The 19,630-nt window shown below is 34.2% G+C and overlaps 1 protein-coding gene across 2 annotated transcripts in view; it reads right to left on the bottom strand.

Annotated features, from left to right (window-relative positions):
- Window positions 1–19,630, bottom strand: part of GRID2 (glutamate ionotropic receptor delta type subunit 2) — a 1,621,553-nt gene that overhangs the window by 166,071 nt on the left and 1,435,852 nt on the right. For both annotated transcript variants that reach the window (XM_066385691.1, XM_066385692.1), the window contains one exon: window positions 4,894–5,060. In XM_066385691.1, the coding sequence (XP_066241788.1) occupies window positions 4,894–5,060 (167 nt within the window). The remainder of the gene's footprint in view (window positions 1–4,893; window positions 5,061–19,630) is intronic.

The following is a 19,630-nucleotide window of genomic DNA, read 5'->3' as shown; positions in this document are numbered from 1 at the left end:
TTTTCCAAAAAGGGCTGTATAGATGGTAGCAGACATACGAAAAAATATTCAATATTACTAATAATTTGGTAAACATAAATAAAACCACATTGAAATATTACCTCACACCTGTCAGAATGACTATTACCAATAAATCAACAAACAACTGTTGACAAGAATAAGGAGAAAAGGGAACCTTTGTGCACTGTTGGTAGGATTGTAAATTGATGCAGCCACTATAGAAAATAGTATAGAGGTCCCTCAGGAAAAAAAAAAATAGAACTATCATCTGACCCAGTAATTGCACTTCTAGGTATCTATCCAAAGTGATCTAAAATACTAATTGCAAAAGGCATATGCACCCCTATGTTCATTTCAGCATATTTATAATAGCCAGGATAGGGAAGCAGTCTAAGTTCCCACAGATAGACAAATGAATGAAGAAGATGTGATACATACCATGAAATATTATTCTCCACAAAAAAATGACATCTTATCATTTACATCAACATGCATGGACCAAGAGCATACTATTCTAAGTAAGAAAGTCAGACAGAGAAAAACAAATACTATATAATTTCAGTTTATGTGGAATCTAAAATACAAAATACATAAACATAAAACAGAAACAAACATCAATACAGAGAGCAAGTTGATGGTCATCAGATGGGATGGGGTTTGGAAAGATGGGCTAAAAAGGTGAAAGGGATTAAAAAGTACAAATTGCCTGTTAAAAAAATATTCACAAGGATGTAAAGTGCAGCATAAGGAATGTAGTCAGTAATATTGTAATAACTATGCATGGTAGCAGATAGTTACTAGACTTACAGGGGTGATAACTTCCTAAGGTATATAAATGTCTAATCACTATGTTGTACACCTGAAACAAGTATAATATTATATGTCAACAGCAACTGAAAAATAAATCTAAAAAACATTGATGAATAAAAAGTGACAAAGCATTGCAAACATTAGCTACAGCACTAGTACTTTGACTCATCTAATAAGATATATAAATACTTCAACTGCTGCTGCCAAGTTACTTAGTATTTGTACAGACCAAAGAAACAAAACTCTTCAATCCAAATCTATGGTTATGTCTATTGTAGCATTATCTGGTCCTTAAAAGTTACTTCTGTGTATGTCCACTTACATACAACACTACAAGTAATGGTGTCACTACAGTCTTTGTCTCCGATTCTTAGCCTGATGATTGCCAAAGCTCAGGGCCATCCAATCAGTGTATATTGTTGTACTGTAACAATTGTGCACTAATAGGGAAGTGTGTAAGAAAAAAATGTACAAGATTTCATATGATTGTTTTAAAATGTCATTAAAATATATAAGCATATAAAATACGGGGCAGAGAGTGGATAGTAAATGTAGTTATATATCATTATATAATATTTATTTTACATATTAATATTTATTAACATTAAGTTACTTTGATATATTATAAGCTGTGGTAGAGACAATAGGCACCTTATAAAAATTAATATTTACTTATTAAAAATCATCCTGAATACTGTTAATTTCATCAAAAATAATCACAATAGCAATCAATAATCTAGTTTAATTAATGGCTCCGAATAAGCTGATGTATCATAGCTGTTTACAATAATTTCTGAAGTGTACTACAATGGGTATATTTGATGGTCTTTTTAAGTTTTAAAATTAGTTACTAAAAGAAAAATGTTTTTTTCTAATGGCTATAGCAAAAGGGAATAAAGACAGATATTTTCTGAATTCAGGAAGAGTTTTGGTGACAGAATAATGTGGCACATGTGTATAAAGAGATGAGCTGGCACGCCCACAATGGCCAGATGTTTCTTTCCTGGCTTTCTTTTCTTCCAGATGTACAGGGAACCAAGATGTAGAGTGTCATTATTAAGAAACCCCATAGAAAGGGAGAATATAAATTGTCAACATTCATTAATGTAAATCAAGCAAAGGAAAAATAATGCTCCATGATTACTATTACTTTTCAGCAGTTCTCTGGAGTACCTTTCCTCAGAATTAAAATCTCTCCTAGGTAAAGCATTGTAGCGATAATGATAAATGGAATGATTGATGTCATTTATTAAATAGTTCTTTAATTGCTATTATGTTTGTGTATTGGTTTAATGGGGCTCATTGTTTTTGGCATTAAAGACTCAGAAATTAAGTATAGAAACAAAATATTTCTGCAGTGAAGAAAAAGCTATTAATATCAATTAAAGAATTTTTTCTCTTTCTTGACTAGCTGGTTCAAGTTAAGATCCATTAAACTCTTCTGTGGTCTTCCACAGTAAATTTTTGGTATCACCTTTTATTCTATTATGCTTTCCATTTCAGTTCTATTGCTTAGAAGCATCTCTTCTTTTTTTTTTTTTTTTTTTTTTTTTTGTATTTTTCTGAAGCTGGAAATGGGGAGAGACAGTCAGACAGACTCCCGCATGCGCCCGACCGGGATCCACCCGCCACGCCCACCAGGGGGCGATGCTCTGCCCACCAGGGGGCGATGCTCTGCCCCTCCGGGGCGTCGCTCTTTTGCGACCAGAGCCACTCCAGCGCCTGGGGCAGCAGCCAACGAGCCATCCCCAGCGCCCGGGCCATCTTTGCTCCAATGGAGCCTCGCTGCGGGAGGGGAAGAGAGAGACAGAGAGGAAGGGGAGGAGGAGGGGTGGAGAGGCAGATGGGCGCCTCTCCTGTGTGCCCTGGCCGGGAATCGAACCCGGGACTTCTACACGCCAAGCTGACGCTCTACCACTGAGCCAACCGGCCAGGGCCAGAAGCATCTCTTCTAATTGTTTCTTCCTCCTCATTTTCCTACATCTAGTCTAGACCAGGCTTTTGTTATTTCTTGCCTCTGGGTTTGTTCTAGTCTTTGCCTATTTGAATCCATCCTTCGTTTAAAATCAAAACTCAATTAACTGTCTCTTAAATGCTACCTTCATCCATTTACTCCTGGGCTCCAGAACTAGACAATAGGTGCTTATAGCTGCTTCTGACCTACAATATGGATTCTAAACTTCAAATTTTCTTTCAAATTAATTTGATGTCTTTATTGGTTCCCAACACATTCTGCTTTCTCCTAATTTTATTCCATTGTTCTCATTGTTTCTCTAAGAATTACCTATTTTTCTCTTCAGCTTAACTATTCTCTACTAATTCTTCAAGGTCATGTTTAAGGCTTATCTCCTCTGGAGGAATTTCATTTACATTTCCTTTGATTAACTTCTTTTTTCTGCATGGTATTAACACAATTTAACACAGTATAAATACACAATACCAATACTGTATGTAAGTAAACATCATTGTTTATATGCATGGGTTTTACATCTCCAACCAGATGGCAAATAATTTCAGGTAAATTCTCTATGGCATAATTGATTTTCCAGTTTATCACTTTAGAATCTACTCATTAATAAGTATGCTTAGTTTGATTAATCATCATCTATACTTTAATAATATACTTGCCAAATATACATCCTTCATTTTTTCTTATAGTTAAAAATTTTAAGACCCAAAAGGAACCCCTGGCATTACTGTTCATAATTATTTATTCCTATCTTCCCTGTATGTGTAGTGTCCATACACATCCCATTGATTTTAGGGGTTGGCGTTGAGACTCTTTAGTAAGTGGTCTGTTGGTAGATGTGACATATGCCACATTCATGTAAGAAGCACACAGGGCAGTGAATATTTCTCTTAGCCTCCTTTTCAACTGCTCTTTGCAATAAAAGCAGCTTGTCCAAGATAAGGCTGCTTCTCTAGACTAAACCCTGGAATAAGAAGCTGCATAAAAAAGACCTGCAGTTGACCCACAACTTGCAGTAGAACTTACCACGTCACAGCTCTTATGTTTCATGACTGAGAAATAACTTCTCAGTTGTTTGTTAAACAGAAAATCTGATTAAGACAGGTCCTTAGAGTTCATTTAACTTCCTGTTTTGCATATAAGCAAAGAGGTTTAGATTTTTAGTTAGCTAAAGGAAGAGTTATAACATAAATTCTGGACTAATGACTTATTTAAAAATTTTTTTAAAACACGAAACACCTGGCTTTTTGTTATCCTAGAATGTAGAGGAATAGAATCCTAGAAATTGGGGCATTAATAGTACCTAGAACTTCTCTCTTAGTCTCGTACTGGCATTTAGAAAATATGCAGAAGAATACTACAAAATAAATAAAATGTACTATCAGTGTCAAATGGAATATACTTCTACTTGAAAGATATTTCTCTTAGGTCCAAGCTTCCTTGGTAGCAGATAGAATGGAATGCAGTGATCTTGTGAATTCCTCTCAGGCCTGACCCTTTCACATATATTGTTAATATTATATATACATTTCAAAATTTTTTATTAAACAACTTATAATAGAAAATTTTGATTTTAAGGTGGGTATGATTTTATTAAACTATCTCCTTAATTGCGTGAAAAAGTTTCATATACATTTTGATACCAAGTGATGGACTATAATATTCTTACTCTTTTCTTTCTCAAAATTCCGATGGCAATATCCTTATAATTATGTACTTCAATACATCAGGACTTTAACTTGTCCTGAAGTTTATAATATTGTGTTGTGTTCTTAGATAAATTAATTTTGCTAACTCTGGCACTTAGTTAAAAAATCCAGAGACGAACTGCACAGGTTCTAAAATAAATATTAACACACTACTTTCTTTTCTACAGCAATATTTTGAGAAGCTAACCAGGGATATGCAGTAATATTTCCCCTTTTATGTGGAACAAATAATAATACCTCAGTACATGTTTTAGGAAATGAATGTCAAATAACTACCTTTTCTGTTGTTATTTAATATGCTTCCTCAAACAAAGAAAATGAAATATAATAAACTAGATAAGATAATCAAGTGGATTTTTTCCCTATATTTCCTCTCTTTTTATTTGGACCACACACAAATCTTACCTTTGTGAAAACACATCCCGGTAAGGACTGCCATGCTGCAATGCAATTCCATATCCCCGATCAGCAATGGTATTCCCAATAGTGTAAAAGGAACAATCTGGGTCATTGATAGCCACATACTCCAATACAGCTGCATCCCATACAAAAGCATAATTTCCATATTTTACCTGTAAAAATAAGAAGAACAAAAGAAGAAAATGGGATTTAATATAGGAATATTAAGTTATATAGACAGGATAAAAATAGTATTTATTTAATTGTGCAAAAATAATAGGACGGACCTATATTTCTAAGCACCTATACTGAATGAGAATTTGACTTTGGTTAATGTATAATTCTGTTCTCCTGGAAGCTTCATAAAATTAGAATGTTAACTAATGTTTCCAGGCAACACTGCTTATAGTAAAATGACCCCTGTGTAGTAAATGTCACCTGGACTCGCTGAACAATAAATGCATGAAAGGAAACCATGTCTTGAGGCTTCTCTGAATGCAGTAATTCCTGTAATTGGGCCTGTTGCTTTGGTGACCATGAAGGTAATGCTTTTGGAGTCATTACAAGAGATATGGGCTCCTTTGAGTTATTAGGCTTCTAAGCCAAGAAGGCTTTTGCTCCCACCAAATATAGGTATGTATCATCTCTTTGCAAGTGACCTATATTCCAAATAAATGTTGCATGGAAGAAACCTCCTTGGGGGGAATTGTAATGAGAAAAAAAAGTAATTATCCAACTTTCTTTGTCATTATTAGGAAACACAACTTTATTCTGGTTTGTTTATAATATCTTTTAGTGATTATCTATCAGTTATCACTCATATCCCAAGTTACAAATTTATCAAAAATAAAAAGCAATTTTAATAAAGCTTATTTAAAAAATTATTATACTCCTAGCTGGTTGGCTCAGTGGTAGAGTGTCAGTCTGGCATGTGGATGTCCTAGGTTTGATTCCCTGTCAGGGCACACAGGAGAAGTGACTATCTGCTTCTCCTCCCCTCATTACCCTCCCCTCTCTCTCACTATGGCTCTCTCTCTCTTCTCCTCCCATAGCCATGGGTATTTGTTCAAGAAAATTGGCCCAAAGTACTAAAGATGGACTGCTTCAGGAACTAAAATAGCTTGGTTGCTGAGCAATGTCCTAGATGGGCAGAGCACTCCCTGGTTGAGGGTTTGCTGGGTGGATCCCAGTGCAGATGCAGGATCTGTCTCTCTGCCTCCTTACCTCTCACTTAAAGAAAAAAAAAATTATATATAAAACTTAAGAAATTTATTAAATAAACAAAATAATTGTAATGAATATTTAGCTTATTTGTTTCTTGAAAGAGAAAGTTATTTTCTAGTAAATAAAATTAGGGAAAAGTAAAAATAAATATAAATACAGATAGTTGGAGTGATGCCAGCAAGACAGGGGTGTAAGAGATCTTTAGACTTATTCCCCCACAGAAACAACAATTTGACAGCAATCCATGAATAAAAGTGCCCTTATGAGTCTTGGGATCCAGGTTGTGAAACTCTGGTGTTGGAGTTCAAGAGCGAGGAAGCCTACTTTGAGAAGGCAGGCCCATAGCCCTTCTCAAAGTGGTGTGGATAATTTTGGTCCTGGATGCAGTTCCAGAAGCAGCCCTGTCCCCCTGGAGACTTGGCTCCAGATCTGTAAAGGAACAAGGCAAGGATGCCCCTGTCACTACTTCAATTCAAAATAATCCTTTATGTGTTAGCCAGAGCAATTAGATGAGAAAAAAGATGGTCCAAATCACAAGAGAAAAAGTGGAACTTTCTCTGTCTGCAGATGACATGATCATACATGTAGAAAATTCTAAAGACTAAACAAAAATAAGTTAAAACTAATAGACAATTTAGTAAAGTTACATGATATAAAATCAACATTCAAAATCAACAGCATTTTTATATACAAACAATGAGATATACAAAAAAGTAAATAAAAAGGAACATTCATAATAAAACCAAATAAAATACTTAGGAAGAAACTTAACCAAAAGAGTAAAAGATTTGTATACTGAAAATTATAAAACAGTGAGGAAGAAAATTAAAGATGACAAGTAAATGAAAAGACATTCAATATTTATGGTTTTGACAATTAATACTGTTAAAATATTCATCCTACTGCAAAGTGATCTACAGATTCAATGCCGTCCCCATCAGAACTCAAATGGCATTTCTTACAGAGGTAAAAAAAATCTGAAATTAATATATAACCACAAAAGACCCAAAATAGCTACAGTAATTCTGAATAGGAACAAAAAGTAGGAGGCAAGCACTATACTGCCTGATTTCAAAATACGCTATAAAACTACAGTAATCAAAACAGTATATTACTAGCATAAAAACATAGAGATTAAGGGATCAGAATAGAGATTCCAGAAATAGATCCACACTTTAATGTTCAACTGTCTTACACAAGTATGCCAAGAAGACACAATGGGGGAAGAAATGCTTCTTCAATAAATAGTGTTGGGCCTGGCCTGTGGTGGTGCAGTGGATAAAGCATCAACCTGGAAATGCTGAGGTTGCCAGTTCAAAACCCTGGGCTTGCCTGGTCAAGGCACATATGGGAGTTGATGCCTCCTGCTCCTCCCCACCCTCTCTCCACTCTCTATAATGAATAAATAAAATCTGTAAATAAATAAATAAATAAATAAATAAATAAATAAATAAATAAATAAATAGTGTTGGGAAAACTAAATATCCATATTCAGGAGAATGAAATTAAACCCACACACATCTCATATCATATACCAAAATCAACTCAAAATGGATTAAAATTTTACACATAAGACTTGAAACCATAAAACTCCTAGAATAAAACAGAAAAAGTGTCTTGGCATTTGTCTGGACAATGATTTTTGAATAAGACACAACTGAAAAGCAACAAAAGCAAAAATAAACCAATGAGATTGCATCAAATTAAAAAGCTTCTACACAACCAACAAAATACTCAACAGAGTACAAAGACAAGCTATGAAATGGGAAAAAAATTTGCAAACCCTACATCTAATAAGGAGTTGATATCCAAAATATATAAAGAACTCTTAAAACTCAATAGCAAAATAATCAAGTAACTGGATTAAAAAATGAGATAAGGACATTATTTAAAGAGGACATAGAAAAGGTCAAAGATTTATAAAAAGATTCTCCACATAACTAGTTATCAGGGAAATAAATGCAAATGTAACTAAAATGAAATATCATCTCAAATCTGTCAGAATGACATTGCAAAAAAGACATATTGGTGAATATATGGAGAAAAGGGAACACTTGCACATTATTGAAGGGAATGTAAATTAGTACAGCCACTATGGAGGTTCCTCAAAAAATTAAAAATAGAACTACCATATGACCCAACAATTCCAATCTTGGGGATATATCTAAAAAAAATAAAATCAATATCTCAAAGAGATATCTGTACTTCTGTATTCATTACAACATTATTCACATGAGCCAAAAAATGGAAATAACTTAAATGTCTATTAGTGGATGGATGGTCAAAGGAATATATAATGGAATATAATTCATATTTACAAAAGAAGGAACATTTGCAACAACATGAATGAACTCAGAAAACATTATGCTAAGTAAAATAAGCTAGACAAAGACAGACAAATACTATGTGATCTCATCTGTGGAATCTAAAATACATGAACTCAATAGAAGCACTGAATAGAATGGTGGTTGCCAAGGTTGGGGGTGGGAAAAATGGAGAGTAATTGGTCAAAACATACAAAGTATCAGTTAAGCAAGATGAATAAATTCTGAAGACTTAATGTAGAGTGTGGTGAGTTTAGTTAACAGTTCTAATATGTACTTAAAATGTGCCAAAAGGGTAAATCTCAAATGGTTTCATGACAAACAAAAGTAACTGTGAGGTGATGGATGTATTACTTACCTTCATGTGGTGATCATATCGTAATGTTCATGTATATCAAAACATCAAATTGAACACTTAAAATATATATATACAAGTGTTTGACAATCTACCTCAATAAAGCTAAAAATACAGATAAGGACTAGAAATAAAAGTAAATATTCAGAAATAAATTAAAAATATTATGAATACTTTTTATAGAAATATAACTAAAATATCAATCACTTTGATAATTTATTGGGGAAAAATTATCAAATATTTTCCAGAAGTAGAAACTTTTGTAGCACAAAGAGCTAAATTATTTTGATTATTAAACTATATGAAAAATCCAGAAATCTCAAACTTGTTCTTCCAAAAGCATCAGCAAGTATGTAGATTTTAATGATATATTACAAGAATAATGTAGTATTATTAAACAGGAAAGAGCCTGACCAGGCGGTGGTGCAGTGGATAGAGCATCGGACTGGGATGCAGAGGACCCAGGTTCGAGACCCCGAGGCTGCCAGCTTGAGGGCAGGCTCATCTGGTTTGAGAAAGGCTCACCACCTTGAGCCCAAGGTTGCGGGCTTGAGGCAAGGGTTCACTTGCTCTGCTGTAGTCCCCCAGTCAAGGCACTTATGAGAAATCAATCAATGAACAACTAAGAAGTCGCAATGAAGAATTGATGTTTCGCATCTCTCTTCCTTCCTGTCTGTCTGTCCTTATCTGTCCCTCTCTCTGACTCTCTCTGTCTCTACCACAAAAATAAATAAATAAATAAATAAATAAATAAATAAATAAATAAAATAAAAATAAATAAACAGGAAAGAGCAACACTAGTTCAGTATTTGGAAGGTTAGTGGGATAATATATCTTAAAAATGAGGCTTTATTTTTTTATCTTATTTTTATTAATTTTAATGCAGTGACATTGATAAATCAGGGTACATATGATCCAAGAAAACATCTCCAGATTATTTTGACATTTGATTAAGCTGCATACCCCTCACCCAAAGTCAAATTGTCTTCTGTTACCTTCTATCTGGTTTTCTTTGTGCCCCTCCCCTCCCCCCGCCCCTCCTTCTCCTTCCTCACCCCCTCCCCACCCCTCCACCCCACCCCCTGTTACCATCACATTCTTGTCCATGTCTCTGAATCTCATTTTTATGTCCCATCTATGCATGGGTTCATATAGTTCTTAGTTTTTTCTGATTTACTTATTTCACTCCGTATAATGTTATCAAGATCCATCCATGTTATTGTAAATGATCCAATGTCATCATTTCTTATGGCTGAGTAGTATTCTATAGTATATATGTACCAAAGCTTTTTAATCCACTCGTCCTCTATCAGACACTTGGGCTGTTTCCAGATCTCCGCTATTGTGAACAATGCTGTTATAAACATGGGGGTGCATTTCTCCTTCTGGAACTGTTCTATGGTGTTCTTGGGGTATATTCCTAAAAGTGGGATGGCTGGGTCAAAAGGCAGTTCGATTTTCAATTTTTTGAGTAATTTCCATACTGTTTTCCACAGAGGCTGCACCAGTCTGCATTCCCACCAGCAGTGTAGAAGGGTTCCCTTTCCTCCACATCCTCGCCAGCACTTATTCTGTGTTGTTTTGTTGATGAGCGCCATTCTGACTGGTGTGAGGTGATATCTCATTGTGGTTTTAATTTGCATTTCTCTAATGATTAGTGATGTTGAGCATTTTTTCATATGCCTATTGGCCATTGTATGTCCTCTTTGGAGAAATGTCCATTCATTTCTTTTGCCCATTTTTTGATTGGATTGTTTGTCTTTCTGGTGTTGAGATTTACAAGTTCTTTATAAATTTTGGTTATTAACCCCTTATCAGATATACTGTCAAATACGTTCTACCATTGTGTAGTTTGTCATTTTATTCTGTTCTTATTGTGTTTGGCTGTGCAAAAGCTTTTTAGTTTGATATAGTCCCATTTGTTTATCCTGTCTTTTATTTCCCTTGCCCATGGAGATAAATCAGCAAATATATCGCTGTGAGAGATGTCGGAGAGCTTACTGCCTATGTTTTCTTTTAAAATACTTATGGTTTCACGCCTTACATTTAAGTCTTTTATCCATTTTGAGTTTATTTTTGTGAATGGTGTAAGTTGGTGGTCTAGTTTTATTTTTTTGCAGGTTGCTGTCCAATTTTCCCAACACCATTTGTTGAAGAGGCTGTCTTTACTCCATTGTATTTCCTTACCTCATTTGTCAAATATCAGTTGTCCATAGAGCTGTGCGTTTATTTCTGGGTTCTCCATTCTGTTCCATTGATCTATGTGCCTGTTCTTATGACAGTACCACACTGTTTTGAGTACAATGGCCTTGTAGTATACCTTGATATCAGGAAGTTTGATACCTCCCCCTTTATTCTTCTTTTTTAAGATTGCTGAGGCTATTTGTGTTCTCTTTTGGTTCTATATAAGTTTTTGGAATATGTGATCTATATCTTTAAAGTGTGTCATTGGTATTTTAATTGGTATTGCATTGAATTTATAAATTGCTTTGGGTAATATAGATATTTTAATGATGTTTATTCTTCCTAACCATGAGCACGGTATACGCTTCCACTTGTTTGTATCTTCCTTGATTTCTTTTATCAATTAGGCTTTATGAAAATTTTAAATGGCCTTTCAACAGACACAAGAAGACTTTTGACAAAACTGAAAATCATTATTTATCTATTCTCCTAGTAAAGTAGAAATAAAGAAATTCTTCTTTAATGAGGTACAGGATACTATCTCAAAAATGTAGCAAGCCTTTTGGAAGCTGAAACTCTAATGGAATTACCATTAAAGGCAAGAAAATAATGCCTACTATTACCTTTAAGGGGGGAAAATATATAGTGACAAAAGATGATTTGACTTTGGGTGGTGGGCACACTTGAAACCTATATAATATTATAAACCAATTGAATCTCAATAAATTTAATTAAAAATAAATCCCTACATGAGTGTGATCATTTTAGCCCATAGAAGATGGCAGGAAACAAAAATCTTGCTTTTCTATTAATACATTAGGAAGATATAATTTGAGTGAGTAAAAATAGTCATTTACACTAAATGCCAAGAAATAAATTTAATAATATATTACTAGGGAGTAAATAAATTTCAATACTTTACTGAGTGAAGAAGTAGTGAACATTTTTCTAGATAAAGATACAACATATTTCTAAATAAATAAACACACAGCTGTAAAAAATATTGTCAGTTTTACTCAGGTTATTTGATACTTAATTCAATCAAAATAAAATGTCCAATGAATATTTTTAAATTTATTAAAATATTTGCATATTTAATTGGAAGAAAGTGGAAAAAACAGCAAAGAAATTTTGAAAATAAAAAATAATGATCAGAGACTTAGACTACTGAGTAGTAGAAATGTTCTAAAGCTTAAAAATAAAATAGCATGGAACTTGCCTGCAAATAGAAAATCTGTGGAATAGACCAAAAAATGTATAAAATTGATAAAGGTATATAAATGTTATATATAAACTCTATTACACAGACCATAATTCAAATCAGTATGGCAAATATAAAATATTTAAAAAATTTGATTAAGATAGGTGGTTATTTCAAAATGACCAAAATTAAAGCACTGTGTCATATTATATACAATATGTATTTAGTGTAATTAATTCATTATAATAAAAAAGAAGCCAAATTTTTAAAAAACCTACAACACTAGAAAAACATGCTAAACTGTATTTTTCCGATACTGGAAAAAAAAGGGACATCTAAACATAAAAGTAAAGAATAAAAATGTAAATAAATATTTAATATATTCACTGTCTTTTAAATAGATTTCCTTAGACCAAGCCAACATTAGATACTCAATAAAAGTTTTGTAAGAAATATGTTCTAAATTAAGTACATAGAAGAAGATATAGGTACTCAACTCATGGACCTGGGTTTTAAAGAGCATTTTATGAATTTGACTCCACAGGCAAGAGAAGTGAAGGCAAAAATTAATGAATGGGACTACATCAGACTAAGAAGTTTTTGCTCAGCAAGAGAAACTGATAACAAAATAAACAGAAAGCCAACTAAATGGGAAATGATATTTTCAAACGACAGCTCAGATAAGGGCCTAATATCTAAAATATACAAAGAACTCATAAAACTCAACAATAAACAAACAAACAATCCAATAAAAAAATGGGAAGAGGACATGAACAGACACTTCTCCCAGGAAGAAATACAAATGGCCAACAGATATATGAAAAGATGCTCATCTTCTTTATTTATTAGAGAAATGCAAATCAAAACTACAATGAGATACCACCTCACACCTGTTAGATTAGCTATTATTAACAAGACAGGTAATAGCAAATGTTGGAGAGGCTGTGGAGAAAAAGGAATCCTCATACACTGTGGGTGGGAATGTAAAGTAGTACAACCATTATGGAAGAAAGTATGGTGGTTCCTCAAAAAACTGAAAATAGAACTATCTTATGACCCAGCAATCCCTCTACTGGGTATATACCCCCAAAACTCAGAAACATTGATACACAAAGACACATGCAGCCCCATGTTCATTGCAACATTGTTCACAGTGGCCAGGACATGGAAACAACCAAAAAGCCCATCAATAGATGACTGGATAAAGAAGATGTGGCACATATACACTATGGAATACTACTCAGCCATAAGAAATGATGACATCGGATTGTTTACAGCAAAATGGTGGGATCTTGATAACATTATACGAAGTGAAATAAGTAAATCAGAATAAACCAGGAACTGCATTATTCCATACGTAGGTGGTACATAAAAGTGAGACTAAGAGACATTGATAAGAGTGTGGTGGTTATGGGGGGGAGGGGGGAGAGGGAAAGGGGGAGGGGGAGGGGCACAAAGAAAACTAGATAGAAGGTGACAGAGGACAATCTGACTTTGGGTGATGGGTATGCAACATAATTGAGTGACAAGATAACCTGGACATGTTATCTTTGAATATATGTACCCTGATTTATTGATGGCACCCCATTAAAAAAATAAAATTATAATAATAAAAATAAGAAATATGTTCTAAATCCTTTAGACTAGTTTCCTCTTCTCAGTGAATACTTAACATCTCTTCTTGGAAGAGAACCCAAACCAAACCATGAGATACTAAAACAGATAAAGGATTTTTCCCTGAAGAAATGATTCCATGCAACTATTCATGAAGAGTTTACTAAACACTAGAAACTATCTTAGGAACTAGGCTTCAGTGCTTCTCAAAATGTAATGTTAAATTCAATACCATTAGAATTACCAGGGGAGTCTTATGTAAAAAATGTAAACTCCAGATATTAACCCAACTGACTGCATTGGAATGGTTGATGTTCAAGGCCTTGGAATAAACATTTTGACAATTTTGAACACTGGCAATCTGGACAGCTGATGTACACCAATTAAAAAATATTTATTGATCAATTTTAGAGAGACACAGAAATGGTGATCTGTTTCTGTATGTGCCCTGACCAGGGATTGAACCCATAACCTTTGCATATCAGGACGATGCTCTATCCAACCAAGCTATCTGGCCAGGGCACCAATTTTTGAATAAAAAATTATTTTAATAAAAATGAGAAAGATAATCAGGAATAATATTCTAGACATGAGGCTTGTTATAATTATAGAAACTGGCAGGTTCTTGGAGAGTTGGTATGGGAGAAGGGGAAATTCTTGTAGGTTTTCTCTACATTGATTATGTATAGCCACAAGATTATCTCTCAATCCTTCCTCCTTTTCTTTTATCTTTTGCACTAATCACTGTACAGAAGAAAAAAATAATTTTCACTCTACCCTTCTGAGTTCTTAGCTGAAACCTCTTTAACAAAAGGAAAATAAACAAGTTTGTCAACATTTGTACCTCATGTGGATATGTCAGAGAAAAATGAGTAACTTAAGTAAGTGGCTTAGAACTTAGTATTAAATACCATCTAAATAGGGAAGGAGGAGGGGGAAGTAGGCCTCATAGGGGAGAGTGGGTGATTGTAGGAAAACTTAATGGCCCTTAGAAAAATGGGTGGGAAGAAAAATATTTTTAAAACTTAAAGAGGGAAAAAAGAAAAAATGGGTGGGAAGTGTGATAGCTCGTAACAAAGTTTGTCTGGGAGTGGTGTTGACTTCTGGTTTCTTCTTCTTTGATGAGACTCTTTATTCTCTGGTTGATGAAACTCCTGGGGAGGAAATTTATGGCAACTGGGTTCCTTTTATGTTTAGGCAAGTGAGGGGAGTTCAGAGAAAGCCACTCCTTACTTTTGCTATTTTTCAAGTACTTTACAGCTCAAAATAATCAATATACGAGAAGGGCATATTTTGGGGTAGCATATTTTTCTACCCCTGATCACCAACTATTTTCTTCTGTTTCAAACAGTGACTCAGGCTTTCTGGACTCCCTTGCAGCTTCTTTAAAATCATCAAGAGACCCTCCCTTATTGTGGATGTACTGCTTTTCTGTTAGAAAAGTGTTCTAATGGCCTGACCTGTGGTGGGGCAGTGGATGGAGCATCCACCTGGATTGCTGATATTGTGGGTTTGCAAACCGTGGGCTGTTCTAATCAAGGCATATGCAGGAAGCAACCAAAACCAGTGAATGCTTCCTGTTTCTCTCTCCTCCTTCCTGCTTCTGTATCCTCTCTTTAAAATCAATAAATAAAAATTTTTAAAAAACCAAACTAATATTGTTGCTACTGCAACAATTTGTGAACTACAGAACTCTATTTAAATGTACCGTAACATTATCATAGCCTTTATATCCATATGTCTAGTAATTCTAATCTCACAAAGCATTGTGAATGCATTTTTAAAAAAAGAAGCATTGAAACAGTATGATTATAGCCTGTAGCACTTCCAATAAAATGTTGCATACATAGTAGTCTAAACTATTTTAGCTTTTAAACATATCTCTGGCCTTTTTTTTATCTACTAAAAAATCACTGTCTTTTGGATGGCCTTTAACATTCAATTAAAACTACCTAGAAAATAACTCATCAACAAAACCTAGAGTTACTTTTCAACAGAATACATAATTGAAGATTTGGTACAGAAAGTTTGCAATTCTAGGTGACAGATACTACGTAAACATTGTCAACTAGTCTTGGTTCTTGAGGTCATGTTTGGATAAGCAGCTGAATCATGGGCCATTGATTTATTTATCAGTAGATTCCATGCCAGTAAACTGCTTCATACCAGGTTAAACAGAGGGCAAAAGTGGATCTGAGAACATCATGTCAACATCCCCCAGGCCTCATTTGTGAGGAAGGGAAAAGAATCCAAAGTGACATCGATCTCCAATATTATCAATCTCTGGTCCCCAAAGGAGAAATACCAGAATGCTGTGGTGATTGATGGACCTTGCTAGCTACTGATGCTCAATACCGGGTCCTCATAAAAGTGCTGAGATGTCAATAGCCTGTGATAAATGTCTCACTAAGATAATGCTAGGAGCTAAGTTTTGTTCCATTTCTGTCATAATCTTTCCTTGAATTCCACCTTACTAACAATCATTATGCATTAATTTTAAAATCCTGAAAGTGAGTAAAAACTGGGCCCCTCCCCTGAGTAGTGGAGATAGGTCAAGTACTAGTTGCTGTAACACAAAGCATATTATAGTAAGTGCCATAAAAGAAACTTGAAGTGTTAAAGTGATTTAAAGAAAACTTAATTTTCATTGAATTAGGACAGACTGCTCCAATGCTCTGGCAACTGAAATAGTTGTACAGGAAAGCCCCAAGTATTTAATTCCTTATCTTCATTGCCTAATTGATTAAATATAGATATCCTTTGGAGACCATTTCTTGTTCAAGCACACTCTTTCAACCTTCCAGTTTTCTGCAATTTTCCATCTGTCAGTTGAAGAACTGTGAACATTCCATGCTATTTTCTCAAATATTTGCATTTCTTGCCAAGTAAACTGAAGGATGGGAAAATTTACACCTATGCTTCTCACCGTGTTATGATTATAGCACGTTTCTCTTCCACTGTAGAGTCTTTGTGTCCTGTATGCCTCTGTTCCAACATCTCTGTATCATGATTTAACGCTGAAGGTACTTTTCTTTACAATTCATTAAGCAGCAGTCTCCTTTAATAACCATAGAAGCCAAAGCCATAAACAAAGAAACTTTTGCTACTTTCATCACTACCTGTCATCACAATGACTTTGGTTTTAATTTGAAAACCATATTCTTTCTCATAAAAATCTTTAATTTTAGCAAATTCCTTAAATGCTCACTTCAAAAAGACATAAATGGTTATCCTTTCTTATTAAAAAAAAGAACCTCATTGAGAATGATTTTGAAAAGATGACATTTAAACCAAAGGGTAAGATAAGATTTCCCCTTACTGCAGGAGGAATATCCTCATACTGTCCTCCATTTCTTCCTCATGATAATAAATAACATTGATAAAATATATCTTCACTCAAAAAATGTCTTCTACACCTAAATTTATTTGTTCTTTACACTGTGGGAAAACTGATATTGTGATACTTAACTCATAAGTGCAGTAACAAAAGTTGATAAAAAATTGTGCAAATTATTAGTCATAGATTTGGAATTTGAGGTCAAGGCTATTTATTGTTTATGCCTTTTTCACTACATTAGAGATATAATTCTGGGAGATATGTTATAAAAATGCAAAAACATTTGAGATATGTTTGTCTTTGTCATCAATGCATAGCTTATCTAGTTTCAGAAATATGTAAATAAAAACAATGCAACATATTATGTGGCAAGAGCCATAAAAAGGATGCTACTCCTTTAAAGTGATTTGATAACACTATTAATATAAATAAGAGCTGAGTTTTTAGAAAACAGGTTGCTTATTTGTCAAAATTATTGGAATGAATGAATATCTCTTTTATATAATTCTGGACTCCTGAAGCCTGTTAAATTTGTGACTATTGCTAGCTAAGTATTTCTGATTTTCAGGATTAAAACCAAAGCAGAGATTTTTAAAATTAAAATAAAGGCTGCAGGATAGATATTTATTAATTTTGGCCACCAAACGATAATTAGGAGACAGATGTGGAATCCCTGGCTGGGTAGCTCAGTTAGTTAGAGCATCATCTCTATACGCCAAGGTTGCAGGTTTGATCCCCAGTCAGGGCACATATAAGAATCAACCGATGAATGCATAAATAAGTGGAATAGCAAATCAGTGTTTCTCTCTCTCTCCCTTTCTCTCTCTTTCTCCCTTACCCCTTCTCTCAAATCAATTAAAATTTTTAAAAAATAGAACAATAGGAGAGAAACAAATTCTAACCTTGCACACTAAGCTGCTAACTTTTTTTACTACTTAAACTAATGGTCAGTGGGAGATAAAGTGATTGTGAATTATAGATGTGAAGAATTATGATTAACCCAGATATCTAAACTAGTCCTCATAATTTATTGCACACATAAGTCCTTAAGATAGGAATGGCTCTAATATTTATGATGTATAGTTCTAGGTGGTGGTGGTCCACTTTGGGCAAATTAATAATTTAGCATCATTCATCAATTCATATGAATTTATCCAGCACAATAAATCATGCCCAAGTCCAAATTTTAGTTCTTAAGACTGACTTTTAACATATATATGGTTTTGTCTATTATTGCCTTGTTGACCTATCATATTTTATCTGCTCTTATTTTGAAATTTGAACTTGTGTTCCAAGATAGGCATCACAGTGCACAAATTTTCACAAGGAAGGCATAAATGTGGTTAAAATAAATATCAGCTTATTTATAAAATAACTTTTTAACTTAGAAGAAAACCTGTAAATCTTATCTTTTGCCTCTGTTTTCTGAGGTTACTGAATTTTTTTTTAAAGTTTTTAAAAGCACTCTGGGAATGTGTAAAACTGAGCACTGCTTCCTTCTCCATTGGAAACATTATTTTCAGACAAATGGCTGCTACAGTGTAGAAGGCAAAGGTTACTAAAGCCTGGAGTTCTGGAAAGAAAGTTCTGTGTGGGAAAGAACTGGTGATTCTCCTTTTCCTGTTGGATGAGTGCCTGAGAATGCCAGTGGAACCTCAAAGGAAAAGCAATGGAGAAACTGAATTTGGAGGATTGTGTGATTTATAGAAATCTGTGGACCTCAAATCCTCTTGCTTGCCTTCCTTTCATTTGTCACCATAAATATGTTTGTTTTGTTGCTTTTAAATTTTCCAGAAAAGAGCTGAATAAATTGGCAGAGATCTCCCAGTCCTGGAGTTTGGGGCAGACCAGGAGATTGCAGAACCCTAGCTCCTCCAGGTTATCAGAAGGGGTATTCTGAATCACTTTCTCCTAGACTACTAGCCCATGAAAACAGAAGGCATTCTATCTTCTGTAATTAACAAGGCTGTCAATCTCTAGGATAATCCAACAATCAAACTTGAGTCTTCATGACGAGGGAAAGATGAATAAGAACAAGTAGAATGCATTTTTGGGAAATAGACAAAATACATACAGTTTATAGGATAGGGCTGAAAGTGACTATTGTAGCAGATAGATATATCACAGATTATCTGTCTTCTGCAGTGGCTGTCACTATTTTTGCTCCTGAATACTTATGTTGGCAACTGTGACATGCTCTTGACAGTAATGAATCATCCATTGTTCTGTGCTAAGATTTAAGGGTACAACCTGAGTGCAATATAATCATGACTGTTAATAGATCTTTACCTGTAAATTAACTGTTGTTCTTGGTATCAAAATGATGCTAATTTAATTTTCAACATTGTGAATACTGTAATCATTTCTTCCTAAGAGTTCAGATGATAAAAGTGAGAATGATGATATACTAATATGAGAATGACCCAGACTTTGACTGTGTTATCTTATTATAATAGGACACAAAAAACAAAACAGGGTGCTGCGATAAATGCAGAAAAGAATTT

The sequence above is a fragment of the Saccopteryx leptura genome, chromosome 5, assembly GCF_036850995.1.
Source record: "Saccopteryx leptura isolate mSacLep1 chromosome 5, mSacLep1_pri_phased_curated, whole genome shotgun sequence".
NCBI classification, from domain to species: Eukaryota; Metazoa; Chordata; class Mammalia; order Chiroptera; family Emballonuridae; genus Saccopteryx; species Saccopteryx leptura.
The sequence above is the reverse complement of the archived record's forward strand: the minus strand, read 5'-3'. Positions and strand labels throughout refer to the sequence as shown.